Source organism: Phyllobates terribilis, unplaced genomic scaffold, assembly GCF_046119375.1.
Source record: "Phyllobates terribilis strain yellow unplaced genomic scaffold, ASM4611937v1 Scaffold_1__5_contigs__length_1240528914, whole genome shotgun sequence".
In the NCBI taxonomy this organism is placed as follows: domain Eukaryota; kingdom Metazoa; phylum Chordata; class Amphibia; order Anura; family Dendrobatidae; genus Phyllobates; species Phyllobates terribilis.
In genome coordinates, this window is record NW_027362761.1 from 957,994,326 (window position 1) to 958,017,212 (window position 22,887).

The 22,887-nt window shown below is 44.2% G+C and overlaps 1 protein-coding gene across 2 annotated transcripts in view; it reads right to left on the reverse strand.

Annotated features, from left to right (window-relative positions):
* The window catches only part of SLC10A7 (solute carrier family 10 member 7), a 248,028-nt gene that overhangs the window by 74,423 nt on the left and 150,718 nt on the right, over positions 1-22,887 (reverse strand). For both annotated transcript variants that reach the window (XR_012247589.1, XM_073642504.1), the window contains one exon: positions 4,240-4,275. Coding sequence is in view for 1 of the 2 variants with exons in the window: in XM_073642504.1 (XP_073498605.1) it covers positions 4,240-4,275 (36 nt within the window). In the remaining variant the exon portion in view is untranslated. The remainder of the gene's footprint in view (positions 1-4,239; positions 4,276-22,887) is intronic.

Here is a 22,887-nt window from a genome sequence, read left to right on the forward strand (position 1 = left end):
ACATGGGTTTGGATTGTATATTACATTCTGTGGGAAATTAACAGATATACTTGCTTTAGAAAGGCCAATATTATGGCAGCATAAAAGAATCTTAAAAATATTGTCAAGGAAGAAAAAAAAAAAAAGGGCTACGAGTATGAAGTGTGATCAAGGAAACCTGTCACCAGGTTTTCCCAATACAAAGTATGGCCACCACCTTTCAGGACTCTTTTACAGCATTCCCTTCTTAGAATTGTCATCCTCCTTCTTGCTTCGTGTGGATAATGGGTCTTACGTCATCCACACAGTGTCCCCAATCGCTCTCATGAGCAGGTGCACTTCTCTCTTGCCTGCCGCGGGCAGAGCAAAGTGCTGTAATGTGCATGCACCGGCAAAAGCCAAAGAGCGCCGAAGACGCAAAAGTAAAGCCGGCGCATGCGCACTACAGTACTTTGATCTGCCCTCAAGAGCATGATTGTCAGACACCGTGTGGATGACAAAGGACATGTCAACCAAATGAAGCAGGGAAGGAGGACAGCGAGTGTAGGTAGAGAAAAGGTGTCGGATGAAGACCAGAAACGCCTATTGGACCAGTGTGAGGGTATAATAAAAGCTCAATTTTGTGCCATGCAGAGGGAATTAGGGACATACATACAGCATACTGTAAAAGAGGCCTGAAAGGTGGTGGCCGAACTTTTTAACAGGTTCCATTTAAAATAATAAAATTGACGTTACTTATTCAATTCACACTCTACAAACTACTTCAGAGTTCCCTGCTGGTCCTGCAGCGATAGCATCAAGTCAATAATTCATATGACCACTGCAGTCGAACACTAGCCTCAGCGGTCATGTGCAGTATATTAAGGGTCAACAGTGAGCCAGAGGTCATGTAAATGACTGATGTGACACCATTGCAGTAGCACTGTCAGGGAGCAGAAGGGGAATGAATGGCACGTCATTTTCATTTTAACAATTATCGTGCTCTTAATCCCTTTCCGACGACGTCAGTAATAGTACGTAGCTGTGCCCTGGGACTTATGGACCAGCTACGTACTATTACGCATAATGCGATCGCGACCCGCACACAAGCAGTGCGGGGTGATCGCCGCTGGGTGTCAGCTGATTGTCACAGCTGACACCCGGTGTTACGTGCAGGGAGCAGTCCCGCACCGCTCCCTGCACATTAACCCCCGCAATTCTGCGATCACAGTCGATTGCAACATTGCGGGGGCAAAGGAGGAGGTGATCGCTATACTACCCTCTCCTGCCAGCGTCCAGCGATGTCTGCGGTGGCTTCCGTATGTTGTCATGACGACCCGAGGTCGTCATTACAACATCCGGGTCACCAGGAGGCAGGACGTTACTTTGGTCATGCGCAGTGCATGACCAAAGTAATGTCTCCCAGTGTGCAGCACTGACCGGCAGCATAGCATAGGGAGCTGCTGCTGTCTATGCCATGCAGCCGATGAGGCTGCAAAAAGTGAAAGCCCCATAGTGGGACAATGTGTAAGAGTAAAAAAAAAGTGTAGTAAAGTGAAAAAAAAAAAAAAAAAAAAAAAAAAAAGAAAAAAATAATACCCAAAAAATAAAAATATATTGAACCCATAATCCATTATGAAAAAAAACCCCAAAACAATAAAAGTACACATATTTGGTATCGCCGCGTCCAGAACGACCTGACCTATAAAACTGTCCCACTAGTTAACCCCTTTAGTGAACACGGTAAAAAAAATAAATAAAAAACGAAGCAAAAAACAATGCTTTATCATCATACCGCCAAACAAAAAATGGAATAACACGCGATAAAAAAGATGCATGTAAATAAAAATGGTACCACTGAAAACGTCATCTTGTCTCGCAAAAAACAAGCTGCCATACAGCTCCATCATCAGAAAAATAAAAAATTTATAGTTCTCAGGATAAAGCTATACAAAAAATTATTTTCTCTAGAAAATAGTTTTTATTGTGTAAAAGCGCCAAAACATAAAAAACTATATAAATGCGATACCGCTGTAAACGTACTGACCCGAAGAATAAAGATGCCTTATCAATTTTACCACACACGAAGCGTCATAAAAAAAACAAAACAACATAAAAACAATTCCGTAATTGCTGGTTTTTGTTTATTCTGTGTCCCAAAAATCGGAAAAGAAAGCAATCAAAAAATGTCACGTGTCTGAAAATGGTACCAATAAAAACGTCAACTTGTCCCGCAAAAAACAAGCCATCACATGACTGTTGGCCGAAATATGGAAAAATTATAGCTCTCAAAATATGGTGATGCAAAAACTAGTCTTTGCAACAACAAAAAAGCGTCTTTTAGTGTGGGACAGCTGTCAATCATAAAAACCAGATATGAATCTGGTATCGCTGTTATCGCACAGACCCGAAGAATAAAGTCGTCTAATCACTTATACCACACGAGGAACGGTGTAAAAAAATAAACTCTAGGGTTAGGGTTGAGGGTTGAGATTTTTTCAAAAGTAAAGAAAAAGAAAAATGATGACGATATGGCGACCAGTGTTGAGTACAAGTGCTCGCTACTTGAGTTTGCATCGGGTGCTCGGGTATGCACTGAGTATCGCGGGTGTTCGAGTGACATGCTAGAGTCTCTGCCCCATATGCTTTGCGGCCAAAAAAAAACGTTGCTGGGATCGCCTGCCATGCACGAGCGATCCCTGCATGTTTTTTTTGGGTGTCTAACAACCGTGAAACATGCGGAGCAAGGACTAGAGCATGTCGCTCGAGCACCTGTGATACATGGTGCATACCCGAGTACCCGATGCAAACTAAAGCAGCGAGCACTTGCGCTCAAGACTAATGACAACTTATTCAATATGATGACCTAATGTGATCGAATTTTGTCGTACCTCTAGGTTCAAAATGTTCACTATACCCCCCCTGATAAAATCCTTGAGGGGTCTACTTTCCAAAATAGAGTCAATTGTGGGGGGTTTCCACTATTTAGGCACATCAGGGGCTCCCGAAATGCGACATGGTATCAGCTCTTGATTCCAGCCAATTTTGCGTTAAAAAAAATCACACAGTGCTTCTTCCCTTCTGAACCCTGACGTGCCCCCTAACAGTGTATTTTCCCCACATATGGGGTATTGGCGTACTCGGGAGAAATTGCACAACAGTTTTTAGGTTCTATTTTCTCTTCTTACCCTTGTGGAAAAAAAAAAAATTTGGGGCTAAAAGATCATTTTTGTGGAAAAAGTTTGATTTTTTTTATTTTCACGGCCCCAGGTTATAAACTTCTGTGAAGCACCTGGGGGTTAAGGGTGCTCACCACACATCTAGATAAGTTCTCTGAGGGGTCTAGGTTCCATAATGGAGTCATTTGTGGGGGAGGTTTCCACTGTTTATGCACATCAGGGGCTCTCCATGGCACCCGCTAATCCAGCAATTTTTGCATTCAAAAAGTCAAATGGCACTCCTTCCCTTCCGAGCCCTGCCGTGTGCCCAGTGGTTTTCACGCACATATGGGGTATCGGCATGCTCAGGAGAAATTTTTCAACAAATTTTGGGGTACATTTTTCCTGGTTAAATGTTCATTTTCTTCACATTCCAAAAATTCCTGTGAAACACCTGAAGGGTTAATAAACTTCTTGAATGTGGTTTTGAGCATCTTGAGGGGTGCAGTTTTTAGAACGGTGTCACTTTTGGGTATTTTCTGGCATAAAGGCCCCTCAAAGTCACTTCAAATGTGATGTGGTCCCTAAAAAATGGTTTTGCAAGTTTTGTTGTAAAAATGAGAAATCGGTGGTCAACTTTTAACCCTTATAGCTCCCTAATAAAAAAAAATTTGGTTCCAAAATTGTGCCGATGTAAAGTAGACATGTGGGAAATGTTATTTATTAGCTATTTTGTGTGACATAACTCTCTTATTTAAGGGCATAAAAATTCAAATTTTGAAAATTGCTAAATTTTCAACATTTTTGGCAAATTTCCGATTTTTTTCACAAACGCAAGTGATATCGAAGAAAAATTACCACTATCATGAAGTACAATATGTCACGAAAAAACAATCTCAGAATCAGCGGGATCCGTTGAAGCGTTTCAAAGGTATTACCTCAAAGTGACAGTGGTCAGATTTTTAAAAATTGGCCCGGTCATTAAAGTGCAAACAACCCTCGGGGGTAAAGAGGTTAACCCATATTTTAATAGTTAGAGGGTTGGTGCCTTATGAAATACATAGTAAACATTCAAGACGATAACAATGTCAACAGGCTGAATAAAATCAAAAAGTATACTTACAAATAAAAGTAGCAGCATTGGGGTCACAACAATACCCTGAAAGTAAGAGAGTAAGTGTTTATACAAGATTGTCAAGTTCTTACTGTTTGCATGAAATACAAAGAAAATAATACATCCACATTTCCATGCATATGGTATATATATTTGTTTCTATCTACAACACATAGAATTTTATAGTAAAACCATCTAATTTCTTATGTCAAGCGATAAGGTTTTGAAAATAAAGGAACAGATTTACCATTAAGTATATTTACAAAAGTCCTGGAGACAATATTGCAACATCATAGGGTACTACCTTTTCAAAGGATCATTTTGTCCCATTTGGTCTTGCTAGAGAAGCTTTGGTCAGCTGAAAGTAAAGTATGAATTTCTAGTAGCAACAACCACTCAGCTTCCATAGTCACAAAACTGCATTGCCGGGTGCCGGAGGACATAGTGGGTAATAAAAAATGGCCCTACTTGCAACACTCACTACATAGATGAAACCACTACTGGGTCATTCCACATCAAGTGGACCAGTTTTAAAAATCGTCCCCACTCGACCTTCTCCGATTTTGTTGAAAATTTATAAGGATGTACATGTATGTTTGAAAAGAGGTTCTGTAAATTTTTAGGGCCAGATCTCAAATACATTGGGCACTGTTGACCTTTCACTGGAGGTTCCACCAAGCCAGCGGCTTCAGCTAAGAGGATTTTGCAAACTTTGGCACATAGCCATTAGAGTTCTATACTGGCTATGATGCTGAAATTTGGCATACTAGCTAATTTTGCTGCTAAACACGATAAAATTATTACCGGCTATGACAAAACAATATTTCGGCCGCAATTTTGTGTCAAAGTAGCTTGTAAAACGCGTCGCATAAAATTTATGCCAAACTTTGCCCATATATAACTCAAGACCAAAAACCAATCGTAACTGGTGCTTTGCCCTGTACACCAAACATCTACATGACTTTGCATTGCTGCAATATCACGGTCAAATCATATGTATTTGTGGAAATATTCACACCCACATATGATGAAAAACTTAAAAAAAACAGAATTTTACCTATTTTTAGGTCAAATTTCTCAAAAAGGGTACCCCTAAAATATATTAATTCTGATATCATTAGAAAGAACACATTTTTCTCTACAATGATCATTGTTTTTTGTTTTGGAGTCTCTTAGTTTAAGAAAAGAAAAATGCCACTGAACATGGTGTTATTTATGCGCTTAATGCATTGATTTTGTGTTTGATTTTCAGATTCTTATCACATGTTACAGAGTTGTATTGTTGCTAGCAATGTCTATTATAATCAAAAACCTATAAACCTTTTTGTTTATGAAAAGTTATTGACTATTGTTACATTTTAATGCATATATTATTTATTTTTTAGCGATGGAGAATGAAATTGATGAAGAATCGGCCCAGTGCTCTATCGGCCTTGCGAACAATTCTAAGTGCCACCTTAAGACATTCACCCATAGCAAGGATGAGTTACAAGCTTTGGATTGGATGAACAAAAATTGCTGCGTCGACTAGTGGGACTAAATTTTGACGAACATTCACAAATCTGTTTACACCATGAAGCTTCTGTAACGGGTCTGGGAGGCGGAACCTCTGGGCTACTATACAAGGGAGCAGTCCTTGTAAGGGAGCGGGTGGCGACCAGGCAGGCAGTCACAGCAGGTGACCGGGACAGTCTCTGGGTGTACGGGCAGGAGGTCACGGCAAGTGATCAGGGCAGTCTCTGGAAGAACGGGCTGGAGGTCACGGCAAGTGACCGGGGCAGTCTCTGGAAGAACGGGCTGGAGGTCACGGCAAGAGACCGGGGCAGTCTCTAGGTAAAGGGTAGGTACGACCTGTGATGGCTGAACCTCCAGGTAGGCTAGCAAGGCAGATGAAGGATGTGTGCTCCCAGGTGAGCAAGCAAGAGTCTCTGGAATAGCAGGTGGTCACAGCACGTGACGGCGGAGCCTCCAGGTAGGCAAGCAGGCAGGTAGCGGAGAAGCGCTCCCAGGTGAGCGGGCAAGAGTCTGGAATAACTGGTGGTCACAGCACGTGACAGCGGAGCCTCCGGGCAGGCAAGCAGGCAGGTAGCGGAGAAGCGCTCCCAGGTGAGCGGGCAAGAGTCTGGAATAGCTGGTGGTCACAGCACGTGACAGCGGAGCCTCCGGGCAGGCAAGCAGGCAGGTAGCGGAGAAGCGCTCCCAGGTGAGCGGGCAAGCTGGTCCATAGACAGACTGACCGGAGTTGTAAGGCAGACCGTCGGACCTCAGGCAAGCAGGCAGGTAGCTGATGTGCGCTCCCAGGTGAGCGGGCAAGTTGGTCCTTAGACAGACTGACCGGAGTTGTAAGGCAGACCGTCGGACCTCAGGCAGGCAGGCAGGTAACAGGAAATCAGGCAGGATTAGGACAGCAAGCTGGCAGGAATCTGGCAGGTAACTGGCAACGGGACCTGAGGGCTGAAGCAGAGTAGAACGGTGCAACAACATTGCTCGGGCACCTCCATTTTGGAGGAGGTGCCTTATATATGGTAAAGTCCTCCGGCCATTGGCCGGGGACTCCTTAGGACGGCGCGCGCGGCCCCTTTAAGAGGGAGAGAGGGCACGCGCGCGCGCCCTAAGCACAGTGGCCGGGAAGGAGCGCGCGCTGCCAGCAGAGCGGGAGAGGGACGCCGGGCACGGAGCAGAGCGGTGAGGGGAACAGCGTCCCTGCCTAGCAGAGGGCAGGGACGCCGGCACTACAGTACCCCCCCCTTTAGGCCCCCCCTTTTTTAGGCCAGACAGAAATTTAGCTAGGATGAGAGGGGCATGGATGTTCTCCCGGGGCTCCCACGTTCTCTCCTCAGGACCAAACCCCTTCCAATCTACCAGAAAAAAGGTCTTTCCTCTTACCCTTTTGGTGGCAAGAATGTTCTCTACCTCAAACTCGTCCTCAGCAGAAACCGGAGCAGGAGGCGTACCTGTAGACTTGGAAAAAGAGTTAAGCACCACGGGTTTGAGGAGAGATACATGGAAGGAGTTAGGGATCCGTAAGTTGGCCGGGAGTTTCAATTTATAGGCCACCGGGTTGATCTGACTGATGACCTCCAGAGGACCGATGAACCGAGGCCCTAACTTGTAAGAAGGTATCTTGAGTCGAACATATTTAGATGAGAGCCAGACTTTATCTCTTGGACGAAATTGTGGAGGATCCAGGCGTTTTTTGTCAGCGTGTCTTTTCATACGCTCGGATGACAGAAGGAGTGCGGACCGGGTACTCTCCCATATGGAGGAAAATTTGCTAACGAGAGATTCCGCAGCCGGGTTGTCCACAGAGGTGGAGACAGGAAAAGGAATCCGAGGATGCTGACCAAAGACTACAAAAAACGGGGATTTGGAGGAGGATTCGCTCTCGTGATTAATATAAGAGAACTCGGCCCATGGTAGGAGATCCACCCAGTCAGAATGGAGGGCATTAACGAAGTGCCGGAGGTAACTGGTCAGGTTCTGATTGATCCGCTCCACTTGACCATTGGACTGTGGGTGGTAAGCGGAAGAGAAGTCCAGGGTGACGTCTAGTAGTTTACAAGTGGCTCTCCAGAAACGTGAGGTGAACTGTACCCCACGATCCGACACGATGTGGAGGGGCAGGCCATGAAGACGGAAGATGTGGCGGATAAAGTCTTTAGCCAGCTCGGGTGCAGACGGAAGGCCTGGCAGGGGAATAAAGTGAGCCATCTTGGAAAGGCGGTCAGCGACCACCCAAATGACCGTACAACCGCCAGAGACGGGGAGATCAGTTATAAAGTCCATTGCTATATGCTGCCAGGGGGCAGCAGGTACAGGAAGCGGAAGGAGGCGTCCGGCTGGCAGATGTCTCGGGACTTTGTTGCTGGCGCAGGACACACAGGCAGAAACAAAGTCTATTATGTCCTTGTGCAGGGTAGGCCACCAATAGTGCCGGGCAATAAGCTGGAGGGTCTTTTTCTGACCGGCGTGGCCAGCTAGTTTAGACGAATGGCCCCAGTGTAGGATCTTCTCCCGATCAGGTACTGAAACAAACGTCTTACCGGGAGGGAGACGATTTAGACTCACGGGAGCCACCTGCATTACTCTGGCGGGATCGATGATATGTTTAGGTTCTTCCTCGAGATCGGACACCAGAAAGGATCGGGACAAGGCGTCTGCTTTGACGTTTTTGTCTGCTGGGCGAAAATGAAGAACAAAATCAAAGCGAGCAAAAAACAAGGACCACCGGGCTTGGCGCGGGTTAAGTCTCTGGGCATGCTGGAGGTAAGCCAAGTTCTTGTGGTCAGTGTAAATTATTACCGGATGAAGAGCCCCCTCGAGTAGGTAACGCCACTCCTCCAACGCCAGCTTGATGGCCAATAACTCTCGGTCTCCTATGGAATAGTTGCACTCAGAAGAGGAGAAGAGTTTGGAGAAGAAGCCACAAGTTACCATTCTCCCGGAAGATGATTTTTGAGTAAGTACCGCTCCGGCTCCAGAGGAGGAGGCGTCAACTTCCAGGAAGAACTGCTTGTTGCCGTCCGGGCGATGCAGCACCGGGGCGGAAGAGAAGGCCTGTTTTAGGGAAAGAAAGGCCTCCTCTGCTTCGGGCGGCCACTCTTTGGGATTAGTACCCTTACGGGTGAGCGCGGAAATTGGGGCAGTCCGGGAAGAGAAGTGCGGGATGAAGAGGCGGTAATAGCTGGCGAAGCCCAGGAACCGTTGAATAGCCTTCAACCCCTCTGGTCGGGGCCATTTCTCGATGGCAGACAGTTTCTCAGGATCCATTTGTAGGCCGGTCTGAGAGATAATGTAGCCCAGAAACGGAAGCGAGGTCTGCTCAAAGAGGCACTTCTCATATTTAGCGTAGAGATGGTTCTGCCTGAGCCTGAGCAGGACCTGACGAACATCCCTCCGGTGAGTCTGGAGATCCGGAGAGAAGACCAAGATGTCGTCCAGGTACACCACTACGCAGGAGTGTTACAGAGGCCAAAGGGCATTACCAGATATTCATAGTGGCCGTCCCGGGTGTTGAATGCCGTCTTCCATTCATCCCCCTGACGGATACAAACCAGGTTGTACGCCCCACGGAGGTCCAGTTTGGTGAAGATTCTAGCCCCCCTCAGACGATCAAATAACTCCGGAATGAGCGGAAGGGGGTACTTATTCTTCACCGTGATCTGGTTAAGGCCTCTATAGTCTATACAGGGACGGAGAGAGCCGTCCTTCTTTTTGACGAAAAAGAAGCCTGCTCCCGCCGGGGAGGTAGATTTCCGGATGAATCCCCTGGCCAGATTCTCCTCAATATATTCGGACATCGACCGGGTCTCAGCAGCGGATAATGGATAAATACGCCCACGGGGAGGAGAAGTACCAGGTAACAGGTCGATAGGACAGTCGTATGGTCTATGAGGGGGTAGTGTCTCTGCCTCCTTTTTATTAAAGACATCAGCATAAGACCAATAAGGAATCGGAAGTCCAGGTAGATTAGCTGGGGTAGGAGAAGGACGGACGGGATGAACGGGAACCAGACAGGTCTTATGGCAGCCCTGTCCCCAGCGAAGGACTTCTCCGATCTGCCAGTCAAGAACGGGTGCATGTTTCTGGAGCCAAGGTAGGCCTAGCAAGAGGTCGTGAGAGAGTCCAGGCAGAACATGGAAGGAGATACTTTCAGAATGCAGCATTCCCACCTGCAGAGTAATGGATTCAGTGATGAGTTGGATGGGGCGTGGTAAGAGCCCCCCCATCCACGGCAGCAACAGACAAGGGTACAGCCAGAGGTTTGGTGGGGATGCGGTATTTCTCTACCAGGGACTGTGAAATAAGATTCCCGGCTGCTCCAGAGTCCAGTTGGGCTAGTTCGAAATAACGGTTCTCCCCGTAGACGATTGAAACTGACAACAGCAGGGATGGAGAGGATTTATTCTTGTCTAGGTGGACCTCTCTGAGCGAACCTAGACACAGGCGTTTCCCGACCTCTCCGGGCAGGCACGGATCCGGTGCTCCTTACTGCCACAGTAGAAGCAGGTCCCCTCGGCACGGCGTAAGTCCTGACGGGTCTTGACCATCTTGGTCTGGTCGACCTGCATAGGCTCAGGAGGGTGCACCTGGTTAGAGACAGAAGGAGTGACGGGTTTCTGAAAAGTAGGAGCTAGACGTGGTAACCTCCTCTCACGGGTGACCTCTCTGGCACGCTCCTGGAACCGTAGGTCAATCCGGGTGGCAAGAGTTATTAAGTCATCGAGAGTGGTAGGAATGTCCCGACCGGCAAGTTCATCTTTAATACGGCCGGACAGACCCTCCCAGAAGACGGAAACCAGAGCGTCGTTATCCCAGGCCAGCTCCGAGGCAAGGGTACGGAACCGTATGGCATATTGGCCCACGGTGAGACTTTCCTGACGGAGGCGTAGCAACGATGATGCGGATGAGGTCTTCCGTCCGGGTTCGTCGAAGACTTTCCGGAAAGCCGTGAGAAAAGCAGGCAAGTTGGACACCAGGGGGTCTCCTCTCTCCCATAGAGGATTTAGCCAGGCCAGGGCCTCCCCGGTGAGATGGGACATGATGAATGCAATTTTGGCTCGGTCGGAGTTAAACTGGTGGGACAATAGTTCAAAGTGCAGGGTGCACTGATTTATGAAGCCCCGAGCCTGGGCTGAGTCGCCTCCGAAGCGAGGAGGTGCAGAAAGCCGAGGTCCGGAGTAGGATATCATGGTGTTAGTGGACAGCGGAGCTGCCGGATTGCGAGACATGGCACTGGCGGAGGTTGTTGGTGGAGCAGTCAGAGTGTCCAGTCAGAGTGTCCAGGCGAGTATTGACATTCCGCAGGTGACCCAGGATGGACTCCTGTTGGGACCTTTGACGGGACAGTTCATGACACAGGTCCGAGAGCGAGGGAGCTTGGGTGCCACCGGGTTCCATGGCCCGAGCAAACTGTAACGGGTCTGGGAGGCGGAACCTCTGGGCTACTATACAAGGGAGCGGTCCTTGTAAGGGAGCGGGTGGCGACCAGGCAGGCAGTCACAGCAGGTGACCGGGACAGTCTCTGGGTGTACGGGCAGGAGGTCACGGCAAGTGATCAGGGCAGTCTCTGGAAGAACGGGCTGGAGGTCACGGCAAGTGACCGGGGCAGTCTCTGGAAGAACGGGCTGGAGGTCACGGCAAGTGACCGGGGCAGTCTCTAGGTAAAGGGTAGGTACGACCTGTGATGGCTGAACCTCCAGGTAGGCTAGCAAGGCAGATGGAGGATGTGTGCTCCCAGGTGAGCAAGCGAGAGTCTCTGGAATAGCAGGTGGTCACAGCACGTGACGGCGGAGCCTCCAGGTAGGCAAGCAGGCAGGTAGCGGAGAAGCGCTCCCAGGTGAGCGGGCAAGAGTCTGGAATAACTGGTGGTCACAGCACGTGACAGCGGAGCCTCCGGGCAGGCAAGCAGGCAGGTAGCGGAGAAGCGCTCCCAGGTGAGCGGGCAAGAGTCTGGAATAGCTGGTGGTCACAGCACGTGACAGCGGAGCCTCCGGGCAGGCAAGCAGGCAGGTAGCGGAGAAGCGCTCCCAGGTGAGCGGGCAAGCTGGTCCATAGACAGACTGACCGGAGTTGTAAGGCAGACCGTCGGACCTCAGGCAAGCAGGCAGGTAGCTGATGTGCGCTCCCAGGTGAGCGGGCAAGTTGGTCCTTAGACAGACTGACCGGAGTTGTAAGGCAGACCGTCGGACCTCAGGCAGGCAGGCAGGTAACAGGAAATCAGGCAGGATTAGGACAGCAAGCTGGCAGGAATCTGGCAGGTAACTGGCAACGGGACCTGAGGGCTGAAGCAGAGTAGAACGGTGCAACAACATTGCTCGGGCACCTCCATTTTGGAGGAGGTGCCTTATATATGGTAAAGTCCTCCGGCCATTGGCCGGGGACTCCTTAGGACGGCGCGCGCGGCCCCTTTAAGAGGGAGGGAGGGCGCGCGCCCTAAGCACAGTGGCCGGGAAGGAGCGCGCGCTGCCAGCAGAGCGGGAGAGGGACGCCGGGCACGGAGCAGAGCGGTCAGGGGAACAGCGTCCCTGCCTAGCAGAGGGCAGGGACGCCGGCACTACAGCTTCATTCTTGACCAAATATGAGCATTTGCAAAAATCGTGTTGCAATCCTTTTAGGAAGAAAGGTCATAACACCAAAAAGTTGCGAGCTATCAATTTGTTAGCAGCTGACCAGTTGAACGAATTTACAAAGAATGATGTGAAGCCTGGCCAGAAGATGTGTGCATCATGTCGAAAAGAATTTGCTAACAGGAAAAAATCAGCTGATCCAGTTTCCTCTGAATCAGATCCAGATGGAATGGAATGTTCTCCTGAAAGTCTAAATTCAAGCTTAACATCCATTGGCATCTCTCCTCGGAAATATCCACGGGTAAGCCAGCGGGATTCACTTGGATATGCAAGGAGAAAGATAAGCCAGGTACAAAATGCATTTTCTAGCAAGATTGCTTCAATTGGAGGGCTTGAGCCGAAAGACATTGAGCAAACAAAAACAGCACAGTGCAAAATGTGTCTGGATTACAATCACCTTTTGGCAGATTTGAAGCAAAAGCTGCAGGTGTCCAGTCGGGCAGAAAAGGTCCAAATCTTGACATTGGCACCTAAAAGTTGGTCCATTAAGGCTATATCAGACGAATTCGGTGTCTCTGAACGAATGGTCAAACAAGCTCGAAAGCTTAAATGTGAACATGGGACCTTAGCCTTACCTAGAATCAAGTGTGGCAAGAAAGTTTCTGAGGAAGTGAAGAAAAAGGTGCAGGCATTTTTTGAGGATGATGAATTCAGTCGAATGTGCCCTGGTAAAAAAGACTATGTATCAGTGCGAATAGCAGGAGAAAAAAAGCAGATGCAAAAGCGACTATTACTGAGCAATAGGAGGGAAATGTTTGTTGCCTATAGGGATCAGAATGGCCCTGAAATTGGATTTTCCAAGTTTTGTGAGCTTCGGCCAAAGTGGTGCGTAACCGTTGGATCTGCTGGAACACATTCCGTTTGTGTGTGTACCATTCACCAAAATGTCAAACTAATACTTGCAGCATGCCCAATCAATGATGACTACAAAGAGCTCATATGCAAAATGGTCTGTGGAATTGAATCCAAGGACTGTATGCTTGGCCGTTGTGATAAATGCCCGGGTCCTGAAGTTTTAAAAGAATTTCTAGTCAATGTGTTTGTCAACAGTGACCCTGAAGATATTATTGAGTTCAAACAATGGATTCACACTGATCGAGACACGCTTGATACCAAACAACTGACTATAGAAGATTTCATTGAAGAATTGGTTTTGAAAATTTCTAAACTTTGTAGCCATCACTACATCACCAAGCATCAAAGTAGCTATTTGAAATCGTTGAAGGAAAATCTGAGACCTGGAGAGCTTGTGATCCTTATGGACTTTTGCTGAAACTTACTCATTTATTGTTCAAGATGCCATTCAAGGTTTCCACAGGGAAAATAGTCAAGCTACAGTACACCCATTTGTAATTTACTTCAAGAAGTTAAATGGTGAAGCTGCGCAGAACATCAGCTTGTGCATAATCAGTGATTGCTCACGACATGACACAGTTGCAGTCCACACTTAACAGTAATTGTGGAGTATCTCAAGACTCTCATCTATGGGATTCGTCATATCCACTACTTCAGCAATGGATCTGCAGCCCAGTACAAAAATTTTCTCAACTTGTGCCACTACAATGCTGATTTCAATATCAGCGCTGAATGGAATTTTTTTGGTACCAGTCATGGAAAGTCGCCCTGTGATGGGATTGGAGGGACAGCAAAGAGGTTGGCAGCTCGTGCCAGTCTTCAACGCCCAACTGAAAACCAAATACTGACCCCGGTGGATTTATTCAACTTTTGCAACGAGCAACTGCATGGAATCAAATTTTTTTTTGTTCCAAAACAAAAAATTGACGAAATACGGGTAGTTCAAGAGGAAAGGTTCAAAGATGGACATACAATTGCTGGAACAAGAGAAAATCACCAGTTCAATTGATGACAAAAAGATTCGCATTTCAAGGGTGTCAAATGACCCATCATCTTTCATTGCCCATGTAGATAGATCTGTCACATCAGAAATGCCTTTTGTGCCAATTGCAAACCTCCAGCCAGGGCAATACATTGCCTGCATTTACGATAGGAACTGGTGGATTGGAAATATTTCTGAAATTTCAGTCGACGACCATGATGCATTAATAAATTTTATGCATCCTCATGGACCAGCTAGCTTCTTTCACTGGCCTGTGAGAAATGATACATGCTGGATTCCCGAGCAGTCAATCATTGCAATAATTCCAGCACCAGCTGCAACAGCAATGGGCCGACAATACAGCTTCTCTAAACAGATTATGTTGCAAATTCTGCAACGATTCCAGACCACTTAGACTGAACATTATGGCTTGGGAACCAACAAAATGGGTCTGCCAATTCTCGAAAGACAGAATTATTACAATTCTTAATAGGATTATAATACCAATTCTTAGGGAATTGGTTGTGGTATAACCACCATGGACCAACGCAAGGGTTTGAATAGTGCAGTTACCATTCATTGCTTATTAATAAATAACACCATGTTAAGTGGCATTTTTCTTTACTTAAACTGAGAGACTCCAAAAAGAAAAAAATATGATCCTTGTAGAGAAAAATGTGCTCTTTCTAATGATATCAGAATTAATATATTTTAGGGGTACCCTTTTTGAGAAATTTGACCTAAAAATAGGTAAAATTCGTTTTTTTGTTTTTTTTTTAAGTTTTTCATCATATGTGGGTGTGAATATTTCCACAAATACATATGATTTGACCGTGATATTGCAGCAATGCAAAGTCATGTAGATGTTTGGTGTACAGGGCAGAGCACCAGTTACTATTGGTTTTTGGTCTTGAGTTATATATGGGCAAAGTTTGGCATAAATTTTATGCGACGCGTTTTACAAGCTACTTTGACACAAAATTGCGGCCGAAATATTGTTTTGTCATAGCCGGTAATAATTTTATCGTGTTTAGCAGCAAAAGTTGAGCTAGTATGCCAAATTTCAGCATCATAGCCAGTATAGAACTCTAATGGCTATGTGCCAAAGTTTGCAAAATCCTCTTAGCTGAAGGTGCAGGCTTGGTGGAACCTCCAGTGAAAGGTCAACAGTGCCCAATGTATTTGAGAACTGGCCCTAAAAATTTACAGAACCTCTTTTCAAACATACATGTACATCCTTATAAATTTTCAGCAAAATCGGAGAAGGTCGAGTGGGGACCACTGGTCCACTTGACATGGAATGACTCTACTGGAAGAATCTTTAGCACAAAAACAGTCTGTTGGGAGCTGAATGGATTGGGTTTCCATAGCAGAGAAGCCACATAAAATCTCAGATCAACAAATGCAATGCCAAGCATCAGCTCGAGTGGTAAGAAGCTGAATCCCAAACTGAATAGGTTAACATCCTTTCTGGAGTGATGAATCGCGACACACGACCCGGCAGCCGATGGACAAATCTGGGTTTGTCAGACGGCAAGAGCATGCTTTCCTCTTGAATGGGTAGTGCAAACGGTAAAGTGTGGTGGAAGAGTTCATGTCCGTACAATAAAGCAGAACTAAAAATGAGTACAATGGATTAGAGGGGTTCGGATGAGACACATAGTATAAATATTGTAGATTAAAAAAAGACTATTCTTTTCCCGTAGAAGTCAATAAAATTGAAGGCTTTAAAGAAAGTAACTTCTGTTTTAAAATAGAATGAATGGCTATTTAAAAGGAATTTGTCAGCAGGCTTTTGCTATATAATCTGAGAGCAGCATAACATACAGCAAGAAAGCTCGATTCCAGGGATGCGTCACTTACTGGGCTGCTTGGCATATTTTTCATAGAATACCTGTTTTACTTGATGTAGATGTAGCAGAGCTAGGACTTCTGGGCTGTGTATAACCCTGCCTACACCCCTGACTGGCAGCTTCCTGTGTACACAAAGTTGTCAGCAAGCGGCCAATCAGTGGTGGGGGCGGGGTTACACAGATTAGCCTGACTGGTGTGCACATGAGATGTAGTCCTGTAGCAATAACCTCCTGCTGACAAAATACTTATTGTATTTAAAATACAACACACAGCCTAATAAGCGACACATCCCTGGGATCAGGCTCTCGTGCACTATATTATGCTGCTCTCTGATTAAATAGCAAAAGCCTGCTGACAGATTCTCTTTAAAGAAAATTGTAACCTAAGGACATCAAGCCCTGCTCTTCGTAATTATCACCGCAGAATCAGCTTTACATCATTTAGACCACTGAGTATTACTTTCCAGGTAACTTTTACTTTCCAGCTATGACTCTCCCACATGATGCATGCACTACAATCATCAATGGGGGAACATGCATGAAGTGACGAATGACAGCACTACTCCAGATCAGGCTTGAGATGTGACTTGCAGAGATGATATACTGCACATTGAAGATACTTGGCACGTAAATAAAGCCCCATAATTCACAGGTGTTTGCACCAATATCTGATATAGTCATGTAAATTCTATTAAGTTCCAACAGAACATACTTAATAACCGGTCCCCTCTTCAGGGCACACTTTGCACACATCTCCCCTTTTACTGTCAAATTTGGATCGGGACATGCCTAAATTTGCCAGGATTTTTTTCAGAAAACTCAGGACTGCTAGCAACTACAGTATGTGATACTTAAGTCAAATCAATAGTTTGGGCATAATGAGATAATGCAGAGCTGTTTATTATTGACAAACCGGAATGCTGGATGAAAAAAAGGAATTACACAACATATTTGCCAGACTCGCAAGATACATTTCTGACAATGAGAAACAAAAATGACAAAGTAATAGTTATATATGAATAATTGAAATTAAGCAAGTGTTTCTTCTACCTCAGAACCGCAGAGGAGGTATTGTCATGTAGTTCTAAGCATATCCAAATGTGACAACACCCTTCTACATAACTCTGCCTTTAACCCATTGAATATCAGTCTGTATTTCTAAATCCCCATACACTCAATAATCTGCCCCATTTATAGTCGCAAGAACCATCTCCAAATCTTTATACATTAGGGTAAATTTACTAAGCCTGTCTAATATTTAGACAATGTAAACGGAGATCAGACAGTCTGAAGAGGAGTCAGATTGATCATAGTGGCTGATGCCAGAGCAATGCTTTAGACACTTTTGTTTAACTAAGGCTGGGTCCACGTTGCATTTTTCCCCATCTGTAATATGTACATCAAGGAAGCAGCCAACATAAATGCTAGCTGATTACAGTGGGAACACAGGACCACCTAATGTGTAAGGTAGCTTTCCTACTCTACCCCGAGAGTAGATATTGGATGACAGGCGGATCAGTTGGATTTGAACTTGTCAAAACTTTTGATCTCATGGGAAGATAAAAAAAATAAAAAATCTGAACCTAGCAATGGCGCCGCATACAGGGTCAGACAGGTAGAGTCGACGACCAAGCGGGGGCGCCATTGTGTAGGTTCAGGGTGTCAACGTGCGTGGTAAGGTAGGGTAACACTAGAGGTAGAATAGGGATTTATTTATGGTTTCAAACCAGCCTTGCATGATCTTGAATAACATTTGACCATCTGATTATAGTGGCTATAGTTGATACTAAAATATTTTAAATCATTCTAATTAAAAATGATGTTGTAAGATTAGAATCCTTATATGGTGTTTAAGTCTGTGATTTTTGTTTCTGTTTTTCTTACACTAAGCTATATACAATCGGTGAAAGCTCATGGAAAGATAAGCCACCACCAAAGGTGACTGGCAGCAGCGGGTTACTACGATTTTCCCATTTAGAAAACACGCTCAATTGGCCAAGTCGATTGTATATACGTTATGTATATGGGGCTGGGAGGAATCGGTATCAGCCAAAGAAGCGGCAAGCTTATGAAATACGTAAGGACAACCCTAAGACTTTTCTTACTGTCATACTTTTTTTTTAATTTTTTTACTTATTTATTTTTACAAGAAATCACTATTTAAAATAGAACTTATCACCATCAGAAAACAGATTATATAGTTTTTTTTATGGAGAGATTTGGAAGTTTCAGATCAGTTTTAGGATATGAATCTAGACTTAGAAAGACTTATGTCATCACTTACTGTAAAAATAAGATAAGGGAAAATAAAGGAACAGCACACTGTTCACAATTTATAGCAAATTCAGTATTTGATGAAAGGTGAGACAGCAGTTAAAAGTGGATAAATCCGGCAGGAGCTGACACTGGTATAAACAGACAAGAAAAGCAGACTACACGAAGAAGCAAAGTCAAGTAACATTAGGTTTTGTAGCAGCTGAAAAAACAAACTTACAAACAAATGTCTTGTCTGTATTAATATAGGGCATATCTGGAGGATAATCGCTTTATGAAGGTGCCCGGCCTGTACTGAATAAGCAGCACTCGGGAGAAAAAGAACATTTTCTCCAGGGAGCTACGGGCTTTCAGTCGTGCAGGCGTGCCAATGCAGCTTCACTCATCACTCACTATACTGTAAGTAAGCCCACGCCGTTTGACTGACAGCCGACTCTGAACTGTAGACTGTTCCCAGGAGAAAAAATTCATTTTCTATCAGATGCCACACTTTCAGTACAGCAGCTGGGCACCTTCATAACGCTATTAACCTGGAAATTAATCCTATATATTCAGTTTAATACCGTTCTCCTACCTGACTGGTTCCCTATAAGAACCAATTCTTTACATATCCAGCTATATATGTTATCCTCTTTAGAATGCCAGGTATAGTTCAGAGCAGAGAATGATTTCCTAAGGTAGGCCCAAATAACTCCTGTCTGGCACAGGTAAGATTCACTATTATATAGTGGTGCTAAACCTAATTTTGTTGTTCCCAATCTAGAAGAAGGCTAGGCGTAAGGTGGTAGACTGGGAGGGTCTACAGAATATCTACTCTAATTAATTGAATGTAAAGTCTATGTCTGCCTTCCCCTGCCCTGGCAATACAGTATATACATGCGCACTGTGTATTTGCACCTACTACAGTGAATGATTATCTGTCCTTCTGGATGCAAGGTCATCATCATCACAGTTTAAATCATTTGCAAAGCTGAGCTTTCCAACAGCAATTGTGTTGGTGTAAAGAGGCTTCCATGTATCTCCAGCCTGCTGAGGAACTTTCAAGAAATCCATTTACACCTTTGATGTGAAAGACTGCTACAATATTTTTCAGGAGTTTTAGCAGTGTTAAAAAAAAAAAAAAAAAACTGAAGCGAAGCAATGATAGAATCATTGGAAATCAATCTATCCAAATGCATCTCTGACTTGGTAAAACAATGTATTCTGATGTGAAATATTGATTGAGGACTATTCTTTGATTAAGTATTAATAGAGAATAGTTTGGATCAACTCTAACTGGTGAAATGTTGGGGAAGTCTTCAATGAATCGTCTATTCAAGTGTAAAATGTCAGCAGCTGAAGTCACAGATAAGATCTTTCAGGAGAGAACCAATGTCTTCAATGTAGTCTGTTTACGTAGAACATACTTTGATACAAAATAATGCTGTTGTCCAAATAATTCTCAATGTAGCTAATCATTTCTAAATATATAAATTATATATTGCAAGAACTGTGTAAAATAAATAGCCGAAGAATCTATGTAGGTGTTCTTCCTTTGTATATGCCACATATAGACAAATAAAATTAACATTACATCTCGGGCTTTCCTATTTAACTTGACTGTAGCCTCACTAGGCTCCATCAATGGTTTTAGTTACTTCCGACTCTTCAGAAACCGGCAAAATCCATGCTCAAAGGAGTTGTCCAATTTTTTTAAAGTGTTCAGACTGGCATAAATGAGAAAACAAGTGATTCTCACCGATCCCACACCTTTCCCTTTTCGATGCTTTCCAGATCCCCAGCTTGCTTCTACAGTCTGATTTCTCGATATAAAAAAATAAGCAGTCAGCTAACTAGCCACAATGGTGACGGTCTCAGCCAGTAACTTGCTGCAGCTTGTTACATGTTCCAGCGTCAGGATGTCATCAGTGAGACTGTCAAGTAACTGGGTATTACTGGACTGGGATTGGCAGGAGATTGGTAAAGAAGCTCATCAAGAGAATGCCAAGAGTGTGCAAAGCAGTCATCAAAGCAAAAGGTGGCTACTTTGAAGAACCTAGAATATAAGACATATTTTCAGTTGTTTCACACTTTTTTGTTAAGTATATAATTCCACATGTGTTAATTCATAGTTTTGATGCCTTCAGTGTGAATGTACAATTTCCATAGTCAAGAAAATACAGAAAAATCTTTAAATGAGAAGGTGTATCCAAACTTTTGGTCTGTACTGTATATGTATATTACTTATATACACTACTGTTCAAAAGTTTTGGGTCACCCAGAAAATGTTGCGTTTTCCGTGAAAACTCATACTTTTATTTATCAAATGAGTTGCAAAATGATTAGAAAATATAGTCCAGACATTGACAAGGTTAGAAATAATGATTTTTATTAGAAAGAATAATTTTCTCCTTCAAACTTTGCTTTTGTCAAAGAATGCTTCCTTTGCAGCAATTACAGCATAGCAGACCTTTGGCATTCTAGCTATTAATTTGATGAGGTAAGCTTGGGAAATTCCCCATGCTTCCTGAAGCCCCTCCCACAAGTTGGATTGGCTTGGTGGGCACTTTTTGCGCACCATACGGTCAAGCTGCTCCCACAACAGCTCAATGGGGTTGAGATCTGGTGACTGCGCTGGCCACTCCATTACAGATAGAATACCAGCTGCCTGCTTCTTCCCTAAATAGTTCATGCATAATTTGGAGGTGTGCTTTGGGTCATTGTCCTGTTGTAGGATGAAATTAGCTCCAATCAAGCGCTGTCTACAGGGTATGGCATGGCTTTGCAAAATGGAGTGATAGCCTTTCTTATTCAAATTCCATTTACCTTGTACAAATTTCCCACTTTACCAGCACCAAAGCAACCCCAGACCATCACATTACCTCCACCATGCTTGACAGATGGTGTCAGGCACTCTTCCAGCATCTTTTCAGTTGTTCTGCATCTCACAAATGTTCTTCTGTGTGATCCAAACACCTCAAACTTTAATTTGTCTGCCCATAAAACTTTTTTCCAATCTTCCTCTGTCCAATGTCTGTGTTCTTTTGCCCATATTAATCTTTTCCTTTTATTAGCCAGTCTCAGATATGGCTTTTTCTTTGCCACTTTGCCCTGAAGGCCAGCATCCCTGAGTCGCCTCTTCACTGTAGACGTTGACACTGGCGTTTTGCGTGTACTATTTAATGAAGCTGCCAGTTGAGGAGCTGTGAGGCATCGATTTCTCCAACTAGAGACTCTAATGTACTTGTCTTGTTGCTCATTTGTGCAGCGGGGCCTCCCACTTCTCTTTCTACTCTGGTTAGAGCCTGTTTGTGCTCTCCTCTGAAGGGAGTAGTATACACCGTGGTAGGAAATCTTCAGTTTCTTGGCAATTACTCACATGGAATAGCCTTCATTTCTAAGAACAAGAATACACTGTCGAGTTTCATATGAAAGTTCTCTTTTTCTGGCCATTTTCAGAGTTTCATAGAACAAACAAATGTAATGCTCCAGATTCTCAATTAGCTCAAAGGAAGGTCAATTTTATAGCTTCTCAAATCAGCCAAACCGTTTTCAGCTGGGCTAACATAATTGTGCAAGGGTTTTCTAAACATCCATTAGCCTTCTTACACAGTTAAACACAATGTACCATTAAAACACTGGAGTGGTGGTTGTTGGAAATGGGCCTCTATACACCTATGTAGATATTGCAATAAAAACAAGACGTTTGCAGCTAGAATAGTCATTTACCACATTAACAATGTATAGAGTGTATTTCTGATTCATTTAATGTTATCTTCATTGAAAAAATGTGCTTTTCTTTCAAAAATAATGACATTTCTAAATGAGACCAAACTTTTGAATGGTAGTGTATATATATATATATATATATATATATATATATATATATATATACACATATACACACAAACAGATAGGCCCATATATATTTGGACAGAGACAACATTTTTCTAATTTTGGTTCTAGACATTACCATAATGAATTTTAAACAAAACTTTTCAGATGCAGTTGAAGTTCAGACTTTCAGCTTTCATTTGAGGGTATCCACATTAAAATTAGATGAAGGGTTTAGGAGTTTCAGCTCCTTAACCTGTGCCACCCTGTTTTTAAAAAGGACCAAAACTAATTGGGCAAATTAAATAATTGAGAATAAAATGTTCATTTCTAGTACTTGGTTGAAAACCCGTTGTTGGCAATGACTGCCTGAAATCTTGAACTCATGGACATCAACAGACGCTGTGTTTCCTCGTTTTTGATGCTCTGCCAGGCCTTCACTGCGGTGGTTTTCAGTTGCTGTTTGTTTGTGGGCCTTTCTGTCTGAAGATTAGTCTTTAACAAGTGAAATGCATGTTTAATTGGGTTGAGATCAGGTGACTGACTTGGCCATTCAAGAATATTCCACTTCTTTGCTTTAATAAACTCCTGGTTTGCTTAGGCTTTATGTTTTGGGTCATTGTCCATCTGTACTATGAAACGACGTCCAGTTTGGCTGCATTTGGCTGGATCTGAGCACACAGTATGGCTCTGAATACATCAGAATTAATTCGGCTGCTTCTGTCCTGTGTCACATCATCAATAAACACTA